Raw genomic sequence first — 19,824 nt, forward strand, 5'->3', positions numbered from 1 at the left:
AAGGCAAACAAATAGCAGATCCTAAGATGCTTTGCCATATCTGCCATTATTTTTTCCCCTATGCAGATCAGGAATGTAAGCCTGTGTATTAAGTGACATTCATATATAATATATATCCTCTAAACTGTCCCTGACTGTAAAGTCCACACCATCTAAGTTTACTATTATTTCCTTGCCAGCACTTGTTTCAAATCATTCTTGTCATATTTGACAGCCAAAGAGATTTCACTTTGATGAGACTCCTTACGCTATGTAAATAACATGCACCACATCATATTTGTAAAGCATGCAAAAAAAAAAGAAAAATCACCAGAAAAAAAAAGAAATAGAATGTAACTCTGATTTAAGCCTGTATTTCTGGTTCTATGGCCAGTGTTTAATCCCAAGTCAAACTGCTCGGCCTCTGAATCAAAGTTTGTTTCATCCCATTTCATTTATATACATCACAATCACCTATATTTCAATGAAAAAAAAAAGACAAAAATGCACCTTGTGTTTGCATTACAGATGCCATGTCTAAAATACAAACATACCGCCTTTGTTAGGACAGGCTAGACATGTAAAGGCAAGCCCATATTCAGTTCCTCTTCAACAGCTGTTTCTGGCTATCCTATCCTGGCAGAAACCACCTCTATACAAAAAAGAGAGGAGTTTCCAGCAATTCCCAAATCCCTAAGAAAGCTTGACAGCAGCACTCCTCACCACAGAACCTGGGCTCCTCCATCACAGAGTCCTGAGCAAAGTCCTACCTGCCTCCTTGGTGTTCCAGGCAAAACTCTGCCTGGGGAGCAGGGTTTCGGCTTTCTACACCATCCGTTTGGTTCTTTTACTCCATTTTTTCCCTCTCTTCCTGTGGAATGGTTGCAGTTGCTGGGTAGAAAAAGGCATGAGGGTGTTGGGGTGGACTCTCAGGTGACCCTACGGCCACAGGGGCTCAGCCCAGCCCAGGCTGGCACAAGGGCCTTTCTCACCTGTCCTCCACTACTTGCCCTTTCGGGCTCTGCCACATGCTGCCAAGACAAGGCTACTGCCCTCCCATGAGCCAACAAACCAGGGCTCTGCTCACACGCCACTGACCTCGGCATCACGGTACTCACGGTGGGACTGAAGGGACAGGAGGCTCCAGGCGTTTGGCAGCAGGGGCCTCCCCACCTACAGTGCTGCCCTTAGGTGGGTTTTTCTGCCTGATTTGGAGATGGATGAAGATCTGCCAGCTCTCTGGCTGACTCCCTCTGCCACAGCAGGCAAGAAGTAAGGAGGGAAACCTCTGATGAGGACACTACAGGCGCATGGGGTAGAGGTTCTGCTCTTCCCAGCTGTCAGGGGTCCAAACTGTAATGTATGCGAGCTGCTGTTTAGCTAACTTATTTTTCTACAAAAGTCCTGTTAATTATTTGCTCTTCAGGGCTAGGAACTATTACAGCACTGCCCTGTCCAGGTCTAATATCTTACATGAAGTTACAGTCAACTCTCAGGCAAAAGCCACAGGCAGGGAGGTCCCAGTTTCTATCAGTGGATAAAATATATTTCCAAGTGACCATGAAAATACGTGAAGATTGCCTGGATAGAGCCATAACGATTCACAGCAGAGGCTTATAAAAATTGAGGGGAAAAATAAAAAAACAAAGATGAAAACATATTTGCTGCTATTTTTTTTCTGCTGGAATACCTGATAATAATTCCCTATTACATTAAATAACACCGGCAGCCTACAACAAGTAGCGGGGAAGAATTCAGATGGAAACGTCAGAACTAAAGCGACAGTCAGGGATGAAAGTATCAACACCGGAAACTCTGCTATTAATTTCATGCAATTTCTTCCACACAAACAGATGCTTCGAAAACATCTAAGGGAAATGGCAATGCAGAGTAAACCTCTTTCTGTTTACCATTATTTTTATCTGAAACATTTAACACCTGGATTGAAGTATGCAGTTAAAATCCTGCTTTCAAACGCAGGCAGGTTTTCTCAGGTTGTTCTCTGTGGCATGCATACTGGCTCTTCACCACTCAAACTCACCATAAAAAATAGTCTCTGTTTATTGCATGAGCACGCAGAGGAAACTGGAGACATTGGACTCCTAAAGAAAGAGTTCCTGGCACTTGTAAGAAAAGGGAAATACAAAAAAGCTTTCCGACAGTGAAATGGAGAGTTTTTTCAGCTCTTGGCAATCCTGCTATTTCCAGAGTTCACCTCAGTCTGCTGTCCAGACAAGAATGTTTCTTCCAAGGACACGTTTAGTCAAAACTGATGCATTCTGCAGCTCAGTATAAAAGAAGGTAACCATCCTGAGTTGCTGAGCAACCTTCTGACATCTATTAACTGCCCTCAATTCCTGGGAAGCAGAGACGCTAATCTATGGAAATTCAGGAAATTTATTGTTCCCTCCTGGTACCTCTGCTTGTTGAAAGAAAAGGTAGTGCAGCAGGGAACTACTTTTAAGCAGCCCTAGTTCACCCTCCAGAAGAGAATCTTTGATTGAATCAGCCCCATGGGAAAATCACCAACCTTTCAAGCTTTTTGCATCCCCAGAATAGAAATAAGTCAGAGGAGGTGACAAGGCACAGTGCCTGCATCTCTCATGTCTGGACTAGCCAAACAGTCTCCTCCAATAATTGTAACTCCCTTCTGTCCTGCTCCGCAGCCAGTTTCTGGCTCCTTTCACTTTCTTCATCAGTGCCAGGGAGCCAGACGTGAACACAGAATGCAAATCCTGCCTTGTTCCTGGCTTCATGAGAAACAATTTGGATTTTCATCCAAATTGCACTCTCCCTTGCTTCCTGAAACAGGCAAAGAGAAGCACGCACAAACACACCTGCACATATGCACCTTGAACAAGTGCAGGGTGTTTCTTTTTCAGTATGTGAACCCTTTAGAGTTTCGTTATGGAGGTGCCTAACTCAGTAAAAAATTCACACTGAAGTTTTGCAGCTTCCTGAGCAGTTTCATAGCTGATTTAAACAGACGTTAAGGTATGGCTGTGAAAGAGGTGGTCCTTCATGATCCCCTTCATGTCCTGATTAGGTGCAGATGGCCACAGAGACATTAGTATCTGCATAAGGGAGAAAGAAAAGCAAGAAGGGTTTGAGTCTGCTATTACAGACACTCGAAAATAGGCCCTGGCTCCTCAAGAATCCCAAACTTCCAGCTGAAAAAAATGGGACGTGAGTCTACATGTTATTTTGCAAGCTTATTGATATTATCAGGAGGGCTACATCACTTGTCATCTCATTTCTGCCTGTACTCTAAGTTGCTTGAATACATTTCCTTCACTCACCCTAAAAAATGGCAGACATTTTGATTTTTCCTGCTGATGACTGTTTAGGAGAACTGACAGCAGAGCCCATGGGAGGTTAAAACACTGGCACAATCTACAGGATTAAACTCCAACAGTGGAACCGATTTGTTTTCCTGCATGGTCCATGTCCAATTTTGGTGAAAATAATCTCCTGTTAATCAAAAGCTATGGGTTCAACCTGCTTAAATTGCCTGGTGTTACAAATAAACATGGTTTATAGGAGCTCTGGCAAAAATTCTCTGTAGACACAAACTGCTTAATCCTTCATTGCTTCTGTCAAAAAAGGGGCAGCTTTTGCTCACAGATACATGCTGCAAAAACCTATGCCCTAGAACATCTAGCTCAAAAGTAAAGATGACAGTTAAATTTTTTTTACTAGAACTGCTTATATTTAGAAACTTTAATATTACCACATATCAGTAAAAACAACCCCATAGTGTTTTGCCCCAGATATATCAGTGCCACAATTTATTTCCAATACTTGTTTTTTGCATCGCAAATATTTAGCACACAACTGGTGTGACTTTATTTCTGCCTCCTGTTACCATGCAATGAAGAACAAATGTACTGTAACATTTAACAGCCTATCACAAGACATGTGGAAAAAGGAAAAACTTACTGTGTACATGAATGATCTAAGATTCCTTCTGCTAAAAACAGTCCCAGGCATTTCAGTAGCTAAGACAGCAGCCCTGGATGACTGACTCAGGGCTACACAGTGCACGTCTCTGAAAGAAAGTAACCAACTGTACAAGAAAGTATAAAAGACCACATGACTGTCATATGAATATCCTTACACAATATTAATCCAGTTGCTTTGTGTTATTACTTGCCAGTGGTTTTATCTTACCAAGCAACTCGTATGTGGAATGCTCAGCAAGAATGAGAGTTACAAAAATACAGTTTAAAACTGTCTCAAATGCCTTGCAGGCTTGCAGAGAATATCTACACCGTGAGTGGATTCTCCTATTTGTTCTGAATACCACTCCTTCAGAAGGACTGTTTGCACGGATTTTCCTTCAGACTAAGGACCTTAATAAGGAAAGCAATTAAAACAGGACAAAAATGCTTACAGAGGCAGCAAAAGATTAAAAACTCGGTACATCTCTGGGAAGGTGAAAACAAAGCCGACTTCATGACAAGGCTAGTTTAATTTCGTTGGCATGTCAGCCATGCGGAATTTCTACAGAGGAGGTTTTTAATAGCGTTCTCACTGCTGGAGTGGGAACACCACAGAGAGCTCAGCGCTGCTCTTGCTTAAGTTATTGCCAATACCCTAAATACATGCATACAATATCATCTGCTACATGTGCATTAAGGTGGGGAAGTTGTTAAGTGGTGACAGCTCAATTAGTCTGTGTCGGGCATTCACACATTAAAGGTGTCCCTTGCAGTCTGTAAAGCTGTCAGCAACACCGTTTTCATATTGCTCACATCAGAAGCTGGATAGCCCACGATTAAAGAAAAGTTAACACGAGAACTTTGAAAGTATTAACGTGGGGTTTTTTTAATTAGGTGGACTACAGAAAAAATAAAACAGCTAAAATGATTAAGAGATTGGAGTACAGCTCCTATGAGGAAAAGCTGAGAGAGCTGAGGCTGGTCAGCCTAGAGAAAGCTCAGGGAGGATCTCATTAATGTATACAAATACCTGAAGGGGGGGTGCAAAGAGGACAGAGCCAGTGTCAAGACAAGAAGCAATGGGAAAAAACTGAACCACAGGAGGGTCCCTCAACATCAGGAAATACTTTCTCACTGTGAGGGTGACCAAGCACTGGCACAGGTTGCTCAGAGACGTTATGGAGTCTCCATCTTTGGCAATACTCAAAAGCTGACTGAACATGGTCCTGGGCAACTGGCTGTAGGTGGCCCAGCTTGGGCTGCGGGGATGGACAAGATGACTTCCAATCCCAACCATTCTGTGATTCTGTGAACTATAAATTATTAGAAGGGAGAAAACTATTCGATACTCCCACCGTCACGCAGATTTCTCCCTACAGCAAACAAGTGAACACTACTTCCAAAATAAAAATAGCCTTCCATGAAAAGAAGGCCATCTGAGATGACTACAAAACACATAGGAAGAACTGCAGAAGAAACAGGGGCCATCAAACAAAACATCTTCTGACTGCAAAGTTAGGTCTGAGGAATTTGTGCCAGGACTGGCAGAAGTTTCAAAATTATCATTTGAACTTTTGTGACAGTTTGTGTTTGTAGCAACTCGTGTTGGCTTTGGGGGAAAAAAAAAAAAAAAGAAAAAAAAAAAAAAAGACACATCTAGACCAGGCAGAGTACAAGCAGATGCATTGCAGCTTTTATTCAAATCCTTTTCTATCTAGTCTGGTTGTCTTGTGAAGAACTCTTATTTTCCCCCCTTTAGTATTGGTAAGGATCTGGAAAAGTTATCCAGATCCAGAATATCTATTTGTTTATGCAAATGCTTTATTACAATGTGCCTGAGCTACAACTTATAGGTCATATGCAGCCTGCAAGGACATCATGTTTCCTTGCTTACTCCACTCAAAAAGTGAGTGCACATGGTAAGGAAAGGCCTAGGAAGCTTAAAAAAAAAAAAATATATAAATATAAATCAGAGAGGGCTGCTACCAAAATAATTCCTCTGGTCTATCTGCTGTTTGCCGTGGGAGTGAAAGCAAGACAAGAACAGTATCTATGAATTGTTCTCCTGAAAACAACTCCCCCAATTTGCTGTCACCAGGAAAATTACATGACTCTATATGCTGTGTAACACTGACACTGGACAGTCAATCTGCATTCATGCAAAAATTGCAGTATTTCTGGGAAGTGCCAGACGTATGTCTCACAGAGGCTACGCTGTGCACGCAGAGTACATCCAGCTGTACAGCGACTTGAATCAAGTCTGAGGCTCACCCTGCCGGAAAGTTTACGCGCTGCAAATAGAGCGTCCTGCCATGAGGCAGCTGTTTCCACTGGGACTGTGCAAATCAGTCTTTTTTATCCAGCTGCCAAATGCACAGACATACACATTCGTTAATAGGAGATCTGGGAAACTTCCAAGAAGTTGATTACGTGGTTTCAAGAAAAGCAAGATATTTTGCTGGGCTCAAGCTGAAACATACTTCTGACACTTAGGATTGAAACCCTGAAGAAAGTGTAGGACTTGTGCTGGAACCTTCATGGGTTAAATCCCGATTTCAGTACAGCTAACCCTGCAATCAGCTGGAAAGAATAAGTTGTATTGTTTTAGCCACGTGAAGCCAAAGGCTTTTCTGAGTACTTTTGCTATATGATTTTCTGAACAGAGAGCTCAGTATGAACCCAAACCACTACATCTGCCATTTATGGCCCAGGCAACTCAAAAACCAGGTATGTAAGTGTCTCCCTCATTAATTATTCTTCTTGCTTCCTGAAACTCTTCAGCATTACTTGTCTCATCTTAATTAAGCCCTGGCTACCCTGTGATGCTTCAGCTTCATAAAGACACTCAATCTAAGAGTCATACCTTCCAAGGGAGTGGCCATAAGGTCCTTTTCAAGTCAGTGGGGAGACACAAATTTCAGCATCTAAAACAGATCGGACTTCTTCTTCCCTAGAAGAACCTTGCCTCTTCTCTGAACCCAGGCAATTATCTGCAAATGTTGATATTACAAGAGAGGTGTCTTGAGCTGAGAAATGTGAATCCAGCAAAGGTCTCTTCTGCAAGCATCTCACAGGCTTCTCAGGCAACTGCTCTGTTGGGGAAGAGGAAAAAGATTAAGGGAGAGAAACTAATGCCTGTGCCACTCCACTTAGGAAAGCTGGTTCAGAAATTAAATGTTAGGTCATGCTTGCTGGGCCTCCCAACAGAACTGTTTCAATTTACCTCCTTACATTAAGGCAGAGATGACCTGATAAAACCTACAGTCAGTGGTACTTAGAACAGTGAAGGTATTTAAATAAAGCCATCAGTAAAATAACCAATAAAAGTCTAACTTTGAGGGCCTGACACATTTCCAGTTCCATCCCCACATGGTGACTCTCCATAAATGGAAAACTCAATCCAGGCAGGTCAGAATCAAATAACCATTACTTAAGCCGAACTTTTCTCACTCCCACTACAGTAGGGGCATTTTCTTTCTGCTTCAGGCTATAGCAATGGCCAAACAAACTAATGATCCAGCATTTTCCAGCCAGCACTCTTCTGAAGAAGGCAGCACAGGATGACTGTCATAAGCATCCCTAACAGTTTCTAGACCTCAAAATCCACAGATAGCTATGACATCAAAGAGATCACACTGACCTCAAAGAGGCTGAAAGATCACAGGTTCTGGAAAGGTCCTGTTCAAACAGGGCTTGAAATGCCCTCAAATTTTGGACAATCTGAACTCTGCAAGAGACTGAGGATCAAGGTATCTGGATTAAATTTGCCACATAAAGCTTTTTTTTTTTTTATGGAGAACGTGGTGGGGAAAAAAAGCACCTAGCGATGTGACAGGAGATGAGAAAAGTTGTGGCCCATTCTTTTTACTCAGCACTTCCCAGGGTCCAGGAGAGCAGGACTAGTTTCTTACATTGTTCCAGGGAAGCCATTTTAGAAATACAAAGTCTTGCTGTTTACTGAACACATCATTACTAGCATTTTAAGAAATAGCACTGTTCAGTCTTATCTCTACACTAATCCTCTGGTCTGTGCATATACTCCCGAATCAAGACAAAATAGGAGGTGAAGTATATTAGCCTGGACATCCTCCAGTAGAAATTGCCCCATGAGCATATTCATGGCGATCCCTTTAGAGATGGCACCAGGCGCAGGGTATTTTGGACATCCTGTCCTCGGCCTCACAGAGTTAACTTGCACAGGTTCACAGAGAGCAGACCACGTACCTCTCTATAAAGAGGCATTCACTTACAAGCAGGAGATTAAAGCAGGGCTGGAAGACAAGACATCGAATACCGTCCTCTTCTGGCCAGAGAGCGGGCCCAGTATTTACAGAGACAAAATCTGCAAGTAGTGGATGCGGGAGAACAAACCCCCTGTCCCACGGGAAGGCCTCTGCCTCCTCCCCTCATACCACACAGTCCCGCGGTGCCCCGGGCCCGAGCCCTGCCCGGAGGGACGGGCGGGACGCGATGCTCCCGGAGGAGACCTGCCGCCGAAGGGGCGGAGGAGAAGGAGGAGAAGGCGGCAACGAGTCCACAGCGATGGCGACACCGTCCCGCCCCTGAGGGGGCGCTGCCATTGCGCGCAACCGCCCGCCCCTCTCAGGAGAGGCCACGCCCCCTCGGAGAGGCCACGCCCCCTCGGGGAGCTCACGCCCCCCTCAGGAGAGGCCACGCCCTCCTCGCCGCTCCCGCCCACCCGCCAGGGCCGCGCCCCTCTCCCTTCCCTTCTGTCTATCTCCCGCCGCCAACCAATGAGAGGAAGGTAATGCCCCACTGGCCCCGCCCCCGCCCAGCCCCAAGTCATCCCTTTCCGGCGGAAGGGCCTGGTGGCGCTGTGCAAGATGGTGGCGGGAGGGTTGTGTCTGTGTGGGCTCATCAGGTACCGGGCGGAGGGTGAGGGCTGTGGGCCGTATGGAGGGAGGGGGTCCTGGCAGCGGAGAGGGAGGGGAGGAGGAGACCCCGCGCCTCCATGGCCTCCTTGCCAATCCGCGGCCGCGCTCCCCCAGCTCCCCCCGGGGCCTGACCGGCCGTCACGCACCCGCCCCTGAGGAGAGGAGGCCGCCGGGCAGGGTGAGGTGGGACAGGGCCCTGCCTGGCTCCTTCTCGCTCTGCCGCCGGCCTCGGATGGGTTGATGGGTTTTTTCCGCTTCTTTATCCCGAAAATGAAAGTGTCTTCTTATGTTACGTGTCAGTCGTGACGCGCGGCTGGCCGCGGGCAGCCCCTTTAGCGTCAAGTAAATGATGTTTATCACAGCATGTGGCATAGCATCAGGCTCTGGCACCTGTGAAGCTCTGTAGGCCGAGAAGAGACCCCTGTGAGAAACCTCCTGTTCCTGGGTTAGGAGAGCTGTGCAGGGAGGCGGGGGTGAGCAAAGGGAATGCCCCCGTCAGAGAGAGCTTCAGAGACCTGAAGAAACAGGTCTCTAAACAGAGAAACCGCTTGGAGGTTTTCTGAACAATTGACACAGCCCTTCTAATCTCCAGGGAATGGAAAATGCAGGTTCTGGATCATGCACTGCAGGCTGGTCCAAGTAACTCCACCAAAGCAGTTTACTCTAAGGCAGGCCAAAACAGGAGCTTGGACTGAAGAAATCTCTTACAAATCTATGTAGAAATCGGTTCACTAGTTGTGTTTTGCCAGATTGCTAAGGGCATGCAAGCTTTATAATGTATATAGCACATGGAGATAGATATATGGTATGAACAAACAATAATAAATGATTGAGAGGTAACAGTAGGGGAAAAATCTTTAGCTAAACAGTGTAGAATTGTGACTTTCTGTAACTGTTGAAATGAGACACACATATTGATGATTTCCAAGCTTAGAAGAATTCAAGAAACTGTTGAACTCCCTGTAGCTCTACCTAAAAGCGCTTCTCTCTGAGTTTCATACATAGTAGTTCTTTAAAGCAATTTTATATTTTAAAATTTCCGGCTTGTTTCAGATTGCTGTGCTCATTGTTAATCCCTGCATTATTTCTAAGTGGAATTTTGTGCGTCTGCTTGGTGGTACTACTGTGGGGAATACGGCTCTGGATACAACAAAGGAAAAAACAGTTGACCTTAGCAGGAAAAGATGGGAAGAGGCCGTTGCTGGTTGCCTTTTTTCACCCATATTGCAATGCAGGTGGTGGTGGGGAAAGAGTCTTGTGGTGTGCCATAAGAACGCTCCAGAAAAAGTAAGCATATACGTTTATCAAATACTGTATTTCATTCTCAGCTACTGATGGTATTATTTATGTACCTTTTTGCATTTTACATATTTAAATAGGTGTCATTAATCTACTAGTCCTACATTTTCTTTTACATCTGAGTTTCACCTGGTTGCACCGTTCCACTTCATCCCTTTACCCAGATTTTGATCTTTCCATGCTGTGGCATCTTTCACGTCTTTCTCTCCTTGGGAGAACCCCTCCTCCCTCATCAGTTTTCCACTGCCGGTATGGAACTTTGTATGGGCATAACTCTTCAGTAGATAACTGATAATCTTGATACTTCCCTCTTGGTGCAGGAGGCAAAACAAGTTAATATCTAAAATGGATTTAACATTGGCACATCCACTGGCTTGCCCGGTCTCCTGGATTTTCCTCATGCTATGCACTAGGCAGACATCTCCTAATGTATGGCAAGGGATTCTCAAGTCTGTAGAGTAATACTGAGCTCCTTTTATGTTTTACTCAAAAAAAAAAATATTCCCCAAGTTTTCAGCCATGTGTTTTTCTGCAGATCAGAAAAAAACCCTGGAAGTATAAGGAAAAGTGTAATTAAGTTAAAATCATTTCAGAGCTAGGCCAGATATTTGTTCTCGCATGCTTTTTGAGAAATTTTGAATGGATAATATTTTAGTTTTGTGTTACAAAATTTGAAGAGAAGAACATATGAAATTCCTTTTCTTTACTCTTGCAGGTACAGAAATGTAACGTGTGTTGTTTACACTGGTGACAGAGATGTCACTGGAGAAGAAATAGTGGAAGGTGCTTTCAGAAGATTCAATATCAAATTAACTCATCCTGTGAAGTTTGTATTTCTAGAAAAACGCTACCTTGTGGAAGCTTCTCTTTACCCTCACTTCACTTTGCTGGGACAAAGTTTAGGATCAGTGTTTCTTGGCTGGGAAGCCCTTCTAAAGTGTGTTCCCGACATTTATATTGACTCAATGGGTTATGCCTTCACGCTTCCCCTCTTCAAATATTTAGGAGGGTGTCGCGTTGGATGCTACGTCCATTATCCCACTATCAGCACCGATATGCTTTCTGTCGTTAGGAATCAGGATACCAGGTTTAACAATGCAGCCTTCATTACAAACAGTCCTCTTTTCAGCAAATTCAAACTTGGCTACTACTACTTCTTTGCTTTCATGTACGGGTTGGTTGGTTCCTGCAGCGACGTGATTATGGTTAATTCTTCTTGGACGCTAAATCACATTCTTTCCCTCTGGAGAGCTGGGGCTTGCACTAGTGTTGTGTATCCACCCTGCGACGTTCAGACCTTCCTGGATATTCCACTGGAAGAGGAGAAGAGCACCGCTGAGCATTCCATTGTTTCCGTCAGCCAGTTCAGGCCTGAAAAAGATCATCCTTTGCAAATCAGAGCTTTTGCTAAATTGCTGAAAGAGAAGAGACTGGGGCAGCAGCCGTCACTGAAGCTTATCTTAATTGGAGGCTGTCGTAACCAGCAAGATGAAGAGCGTGTAAATAACCTTAAACATCTTTGTGAAGAGCTGGGAGTTAGTAACGACGTGAAGTTCAGAATAAACATTCCCTTTGAGGAGCTAAAGAGACACCTGGCCGAGGCCACCATCGGCCTGCATACGATGTGGAATGAGCACTTCGGGATCGGTCAGTATCTTTCCTCAGTGTTCAGCCGTCTGTCCCAGCTGGGGAGGGCTTCAGTTCATGATTAAGGCTCCTCAGTGTAGGTGTCTAAGCATAGAGGTTTGTATGGCAAGCAGGTGTCCTACTCCCGTTCTCCTCAGAGGTGATCTAGCTGAGGTAGAGCCTACGGGACCAATTGAGATGACTAACCACTAGGTGCTACTGTAATGCAAGCTGAAGCGCTGTAGAGTGTTAATTACAGGCATCCTCTAGTCACCTAAAGAACCAGCTACTCCCAAGCTTTGCTGCCCAAGATGTCCTGCCTGCCCTCCAGCTATCACTCTGTAAGCTCATGGGTCACCCTGAGGTCCTGTGTTAGGTTTGCCACCTTACACAGGTGCCTTCTGTACCCAAGGGAGCACCGAAAGGCAGCAGGTACTTCTTCTAAGCACCTTAGATTGTGCCCTGTGTCTCCCCTGGCTGCAGGGGGAGCTTAGACACAGTTCACGTGTAGACATCCGTGTGTAGAGATTTTGATGTGTTTCACCTGCCCCAACTGCCATTTGAAATACGTAGTTTATGCTACAGTGCTCTCGCTGCTGCTTCAGAGGCGAGTCTCCCACAGATCCTGTCTCTCTCATTGTAAGCCCCATGTAGATGCCACCAGGTACTCTTGGTCACGTCATTGCACTAGGCAATTGTGCTAAGTCCTTAAATCGGTTGCCGTAGCGCGGAGCAGAATGCCAAAGAGTGGCTGTGTGACAGGACCCAAAGGGTAATGATTAATGGAGCAGGTTCAAGCTGGAGGCCTGTAACCAGTGGTGTCCCCTAGGGGTCAATACTTGGTCCAGTCCTGTTCAACATATTCATCAGTGACCTGGACGAGGGGACAGAGTGTATCCTTAGCAAGTTTGCTGATGATACCAAACTGGGAGGGGTGGCTGACACCCCGGAGGGCCGTGCCGCCATCCAGCGAGACCTGGACAGGCTGGAGAGCTGGGCAAGGAAGAACCTCATGAGGTTCAACAGGGAAAAGTGTAGGGTCCTGCACCTGGGGAAGAAGAATGTCAGGCACCAATACAGGTTAGGCATGGACCTGCTGGAGACAAGTTCCGAAGAGAAAGATCTGGGGGTCCTGGTAGACAGCAAAATGACAATGAGCAAGCAATGTGCTCATGTGGCCAGGAAGGCCAATGGAATCCTGGGCTGCATAGGGAAGAGTGTGGCCAGTAGGTCGAGGGAAGTCATTCTCCCCCTCTACTCTGCACTGGTGAGGCCACAACTGGAATACTGCATCCAGTTCTGGGCTCCCCAATTCAAGAGGGACAGGGAACTACTGGAAAGAGTCCAGCGAAGGGCAACGAAGATGATTCAATGATTGGAGCATCTCCCTTATGAAGAAAGGCTGAGAGAGCTGGGACTCTTTAGCCTGGAGAAGAGAACGCTGAGGGGAGACCTTATCAATGCTTATAAGTATCTAAAGGGGGGGTTGAAGGAGGAGGGAGCCAGACTCTTTTCAGTGGTTGCCAGTGACAGGACGAGGGGCAACGGGCACAAGCTGGAACATAGGAGGTTCCACTCAAATATGAGAAGAAACTTCTTTATGGTGAGGGTGACAGAGCCCTGGAACAGGCTGCCCAGGGAGGTTGTGGAGTCCCCTTCTTTGGAGATTTTCAAGACCTGCCTGGATGCAGTCCTGAGTAACATGCTCTGACATGCTCTGGGCAATCCTGCTTCGGCAGGGGAGTTGGACTAGATGATCTATATGGTCCCTTCCAACTCTAAAAATTCAGTGAAATTCAGTGAAAGAGGAGCTGAGGCCTGGTTTGCATTGTGCTGTCACACAGAACTACGGTATCGGGCTCAGTTTTATTGGGATTAGTCGAGTCCTGACCTTGAAAGGGAATGTAAAATTGCTCATCTGCCATAAATCTACAAGGGCAGCCGAACGGATGGATGCTGTGCTTGGCTACAACGTGACTAAATTCCAGTTAATGTCATTGGACTTCATTAGAATACAAGTTAAGTAAGTATCAGGAGTAGCAGCTTATAGTCTATACGAACTTGGTACAAAAAAATTAACTCTGAAGTGTCTCCCAGAAATATTTGCCACAAAATGGTTTCTCATATTTCCCCTCCCCCCCCCAAACAGTTTAGTAAAGTAAATTAAAAAAAAAAAAAAATCATACAGTCACACTGTGATTTTGAATTTCAGTGTGATTTCACCTTCATCTCCAGTGGCTTTTTACCTGCAAAAAACATGTTCCAAAACTTTGGAGCGTTATTTACAGCTGGCAATTTTTGAGCTAGGGGAACTTTTTAAAAATCAAATCAGAACTGAGAAGAATCAGCAACTGATTTCTGATGTCTTTTCTAGAACCACGGAGGAGAATTGAACTTCATATATCCAACATAACGATATTCCTATCCCACTGCTTTTGACTGAGGAAATCTTACTATCAGATTCTCATTTCATTAAAACTTCTCCCATCAAAAATACAGATGTAGCCATAACAGTTTTTACTAGTTTGTCTTGCTGAGTTGTCAAAAGCCATAAAGAGTTGTTCATCTGCAAAATACTGAAATTCTGGGTATCGACTGATTGAAATGTGCATAGTCAGCTCTTCTCTCAGTATCTAACTGATAAAATTCCTCTGTGTGAATGATAAAATGAATACAGTTACATTCAGCTCTAATTTTTAATTATTATTTGCAGCTGGCACCATACCATAAAACCAGTGTTGCAGTGTCCTGTCACAGAACTACCTTCCATGTTTATCTTTACATTTGTTTCAGTATCCAGCTTTTTTTTCCACGGTATACACTGGTGATATAATCTATCTCAGGTAAATCAAATATGTTACAAGAACCACAACTTAACTGCTTGTATCTGATTTCTAAATTCAATTTTATGTATTAAACTGTCATTTCAGTCCTTAGGACTGAAAAACTTCAATTTTTTTTTCTTACGAGACCATTTACTCTGTATTTTTCAAACTGATCTAGAATGGTAGTCTCTAGTAACTTATATTCTGGGTGAATTTTACTGCAGTTTTAACTTTCCAATGCCTTATCAAAAGCCAAAGTCCCTGATGTGTATATTGATATCTGCACGGTTTGTATCTTTTACAGGAGTAGTTGAATGTATGGCAGCTGGCACAGTTATCCTGGCTCACAATTCTGGAGGCCCCAAATTAGATATCGTGGTACCCCATGAAGGACATATTACAGGCTTCCTGGCTGAAAACGAGGACAATTACGCTGAGACGATGGCTTATATCCTCTCTTTGTCTCCCCAAAAAAGGTTAGAGATCAGAGAAAACGCTCGTCGCTCTGTGCACAGGTTTTCTGACCAGCATTTTGAAGAGACATTCCTGTTATCTGTGGAGCCATTATTTAATGAATGTCTATGAATAAAAATGTATGTGAATAAAATTAACTTTTTATATTTGACTGTGTCACCTGTAAATATATCTAATCTATGATCCCTTGGTCCCGTTCAATAAAGAGATTTTTTTTTTTCTGTCAGGGTATCTGCTTTATGTAATAAGAATTTTTCTTTATTGGGAAAGAAATGTTCCTAAAAATTTTCTGTGTTGACTGCATGTCAGTATGGGGCACTGCAAAACTCTCTGGATTCACAGAACCATCGTATTTCCTTGGTAAAAGAATTGCATCTGTAAGTTCTTTTATTTATTGAGTACTTTCAGTCTCCACCCATTTCATGACTCCTCACCCACAGTGACATTTTAAGTCGGTGCTTCTGTTTGATAGCTTTTGTACCCAGAGGATTTTTTTTTTCCCCAGAATCTGTAGCACATTTTCAATTTGCTGTCCCCCATTCTGTGGCAAAATTCTATTATGAGGGAATTTAATTGTGGTTCTGGAGATTTCATTACCTACAGTGATTCCTTTAGGTTAATCATTATGGTGTTTTTGCTAGCCTGCTGTTTAGTAAGCATAATAATTGCACTTGTCTATGATCCTTATATTAGCTATTTCCTCATGCCCTTTCACAGTGTGACAACTTCATGGTATTTTCCCAACCCTGTTCTACTGAAAGGTTTTCTGTTTCTAGGGAGTAGAAGGGCATAGAGGGCATAATTAAATGCTATACAAACATGAACCTTAAAGCCCTAAACTACTGCTTATTATAAAACAGAGCATTGTGGAACAAAATGTTCAAAAAATTCACATCTGCTTCTGTATCAAAAATGGAAAAATATAGTCCTTTTTTGAGCCATCAGATTTCAGCAACCTAAAAGAAGTACAAAAAGGTACTGGAATCAGACTTTAGAACATTGTTTTCCCTCTAAGCTTCACTTGGGTTAAGTGAAATTTTGCATGTGAAAAAAGATGGTTGGAAGATCTGACTATTCCATGTTTTATTAGGAATCGGGGAACGCACAATTCTCATGGTGCTAATAAACCCTTTTATAGCTACTATATAAAACTGCGGAGCAGTTGGTGATACTACGTAAGGTCAGTACTGTGTAAATGGAACTATGGATTATAGAGTTGTATTGGCAGTACAGATTATGAAAAGCTGGAAGAGCTTCGTAGAACAAGGAGTTGATTGAGCTGGGGAAATATAACACACTGACTAGGAGAATTTCTTACATGATACAAAAATGATTAATGAGAGTACGTGATCAGAAATTTGCTGAAGCAAGTGTCGTCAGGGAAGTCCCAGGCAGTTCAGAATAATACAGATGAAAAGTGCATTTCAGTCTGGATGAGGATTTTTCAACATTTAGACATCAGAAAAGTAGCCTGATTTTTTTCCCTTTAAACAAAATAATAACAACCTTCTATTAATGTTAATTGCATGTTTAGCACTGTTGAAAAGCAGTTGATTAACTTGGCATTTAATGTCAGCTATCCTTAAATTTTGTTACTTGATGTGGCTGAAATTTCAGGCAAGCTAAAGTTTTGAAACAGTAACTGTTCTAGGTGGCTCTTGCTTGTCGCTTGCCTTGTTCATTATGTGTGTCAACACTAAATGACCCATGGTTACTTTCTAAATCATCGTCAGATTTTCCAAGTAGTTTGCAAGGTAAATTCATCTTTTCTTCATCTGCTTGACCTTTATTTATTGAAAGGGTGGGAGACTCCATGGTTCCCTCTGCTGGAGAAGTTGCCACTTTTTCCAGAGATTCCTCCAGCTCATGTCTGAGTTCATCTTCAGAATCTTCAAAATTTCTGTAAAGTAAAACAAGATAATTATCTTAATTAAATATATATTTGTTACAAGCCTTTCTCCTTTCAAGGTCTTTGAGATCTTTTTTTTTTTTTAAACACTTCATAAAGAATGCACAAGCAACAAACATAATGCGAACTGTTTCTTCTTTCTCCATGAGATGGTTTACCTGCATTCATAGGGTGAGAGAACAGGAGCTGCAAAGCCATGTTAATACTTCTGCATAACATTCCTAATGACAGCATTGGCGTGAGACATCATTAAATTATAGAAACTAAAAGTTAAAATAGCAAAGTCTGTAAAACAAGTAAGTTTTCTTCATTTATGAATTTAAAAGAAGAGAAGAAAACCTTTAGGCAATGCAACCTGTCGTTTCATGGAAACTGTTCAGCTGTGTGGATGTTTCTTCTGATGGGCTTGACTTACGTGTCTTCGTCGTCTGATCTTGGCTCAAGTCTGCCTCCATCAACAGCAACAGCAGAGTATGTTTCTGATTCATCTTCCTTGGTTTCTTTTGGAGGCAACATAGTTAATCTCCCATCTGGAAAGGAAGAGAAACGTTCATTTATTTGTGTATTAGCTAATTGTAAAAGTACATGTAAACTAACAGCAAATAAGTAATTAAAAAAAATAAGCTTCTGTTATTCTTGATCACACATTTCAGTCAGTGGTTTGTAACTTCTGCTTAGTGGAACGTAGTGTCTTTGTAGACCATAATCACAGGACTATAAAAGTTAAGTAAGAAAGGCCATCTGATGTTAGGAAGTTTAAGTTCCCAATCCAGGGGTCTGCATTTTCAGTGGAAAACTTAGAGGAGTGCTGTTTGGGAAAGGCTGACAATTGCTACGTGGATGTAGCTATGGTTACCTAAAAGTGCTCGCTTTCAAAGACTGGAGGGCAACCCCAACCTGAAGGTGGGAGAACACAATGCTAAGAATTGTTGTTTTAGTATAAAGACTAAATTCTGCATGTGAATACAGAAACCTGTAACTCTGTGCTCCACAAAGTCAGCTTGAGCAGTAGGGCAGAACTGGGTATTAAGAATGCGCCATATTTAAATAAATGTAACTGATAAAAGCAACAGCAATTAGAATACCTGTGTGACTTAACTTATTCTTACTTTAGCTTTATGAACTGCTGACATTAGTGAAAAGTGGTTTGAATTTCATTTTGGGGTTTGGGGTTTTTTTAATGTGTGAGCAATAAAGCTAGTCTTAGGAGAGGAATTTAGCTGGTACATTTAGCCGGTTTAGCCTTCAGGATGGGGCAGTTTTAAAAGAGCTTGTTACCCTATGAGAAAACACGTATGTGAGGCGTAATTAGCAGGAGAGTGCTGATGGCACAGCTGCAAATGAAAGATATGTCTCATGGGCCATTAAAATTGTTGAAATTTGGCATGTATGCTTTAGCTGGCTTAAAAGTCCTGCCATCCAATTATACGTTCAGTAGATTGTGAAAAAAACTTCATAATGTCTGGTTACATTTACAGCATCTTTCTGTGGAAAATACTCTGGCTTTTCAGCTAAAAATTTTGATGCAAAGTAAATGTCATTTTTAAAACAGTCTGTTACTTTAGGAAAGTGCGCTGCAGTCTAAGTGAGTTTGAATCAATCTCAGTGTCAGCTGTATCAGCACGGACCATACTGTAAAGTTAAGTCACCGCTCTAGTTTAAGCCATCGTGTACTACAATTTACAGCTGTTCTACAGAAATACATGAATTTCTATAAATGGTTTTTTAAAGGGTTCTTCAACATCAGCAGTTGCAGGGGCTAGATGCAGGTTTGGGGTACCTGCCAACTTGCTGGCAGTAGTAGCTGACCTCTGTCTACTCAAGCAAACGAAAGAATGACATATGAAAGTAATAGCTATTAAGTAGGGCTTGCCCTTTCCCCTGCGATTGACAACAGCAACACCCTGAATGAGGCCTGTCACTGCCACAGAACAGAGCAGTGGCTGCAGGGACAGGCTGCCCACATTTTTTTTCTCATTTCACTGAATTTCACTGAATTTTTAGAGTTGGAAGGGACCATAAAGATCATCTAGTCCAACTCCCCTGCCGAAGCAGGATTGCCCAGAGCATGTCAGAGCATGTTACTCAGGACTGCATCCAGGCGGGTCTTGAAAATCTCCAGAGAAGGGGACTCCACAACCTCCCTGGGCAGCCTGTTCCAGGGCTCTGTCACCCTCACCGTAAAGAAGTTTCTTCTCATATTTGAGTGGAACCTCCTATGTTCCAGCTTGTGCCCGTTGCCCCTCGTCCTCTCACTGGCAACCACTGAAAAGAGTCTGGCTCCCTCCTCCTTCAACCCACCCTTGAGATACTTATAAGCATTGATAAGGTCTCCCCTCAGCCTTCTCTTCTCCAGGCTAAAGAGTCCCAGCTCTCTCAGCCTTTCTTCATAAGGGAGATGCTCCAATCCTTGAATCATCCTTGTTGCCCTTCGCTGGACTCTTTCCAGTAGTTCCCTGTCCCTCTTGAATTTGCCAACTGCTTCAAAAGGTTGGTTCTCATCACAGACCCTCTGACAATGGTAGAAATAATACACTAAAGAAAAACTTGCGGAATTTACAGTAACGAACATCCTACCTATTTCTTCTTCAAGACAGACTAAGGAATCGTTAGACAGCTCTGCTTTTGCTAAGATGTTCAGGAGTGTCCCTGGTGGCGTTTGTTTCCACTGCTTCCTGTTTTCCAGGATCTCTTCAGGCAGAATAGCATGGCCAGCTGAAGAACAGCAAGGTTCTCAGGTCACTAAAGCATGACTGTAGCTTGGCACTACGTTTTGTCAGATTCAGACTTTCTAGTCTTGACATTGATTTCTTCCTTTTGGGTAATGCTGGAACCCTTTCTTTTTTTTCCTTTGTGGAACATACCTAAGTTTTTTA

The 19,824-nt window shown here is 43.2% G+C and overlaps 3 protein-coding genes across 3 annotated transcripts in view; 1 reads left to right on the forward strand and 2 right to left on the reverse strand.

Annotated features, from left to right (window-relative positions):
* ATP7B (ATPase copper transporting beta) overlaps positions 1-4,017 on the reverse strand; it is a 39,365-nt gene extending 35,348 nt beyond the window's left edge. Inside the window, exon 1 of the mRNA XM_074158680.1 lies at positions 3,919-4,017. Coding sequence (XP_074014781.1) covers positions 3,919-3,969 — 51 coding nt within the window. The 5' untranslated portion in view covers positions 3,970-4,017. The remainder of the gene's footprint in view (positions 1-3,918) is intronic.
* Positions 4,018-8,688: 4,671 nt separating this feature from the next.
* ALG11 (ALG11 alpha-1,2-mannosyltransferase) lies at positions 8,689-15,269 on the forward strand. The gene is given in 5 exon segments (XM_074155314.1): positions 8,689-8,727; positions 8,729-8,802; positions 9,869-10,102; positions 10,830-11,761; positions 14,870-15,269. Coding segments are annotated over 5 exon segments (1,560 nt in total). The 3' UTR covers positions 15,151-15,269.
* A 1,417-nt stretch (positions 15,270-16,686) lies between these two features.
* Positions 16,687-19,824, reverse strand: part of NEK5 (NIMA related kinase 5) — a 28,111-nt gene continuing 24,973 nt past the window's right edge. The window contains 3 exon segments of the mRNA XM_074154978.1: positions 16,687-16,939; positions 17,364-17,478; positions 19,526-19,663. Of these exon segments, the coding sequence (XP_074011079.1) occupies positions 16,687-16,939; positions 17,364-17,478; positions 19,526-19,663 (506 nt within the window).

Source organism: Numenius arquata, chromosome 1, assembly GCF_964106895.1.
Source record: "Numenius arquata chromosome 1, bNumArq3.hap1.1, whole genome shotgun sequence".
Lineage (NCBI taxonomy): Eukaryota > Metazoa > Chordata > Aves > Charadriiformes > Scolopacidae > Numenius > Numenius arquata.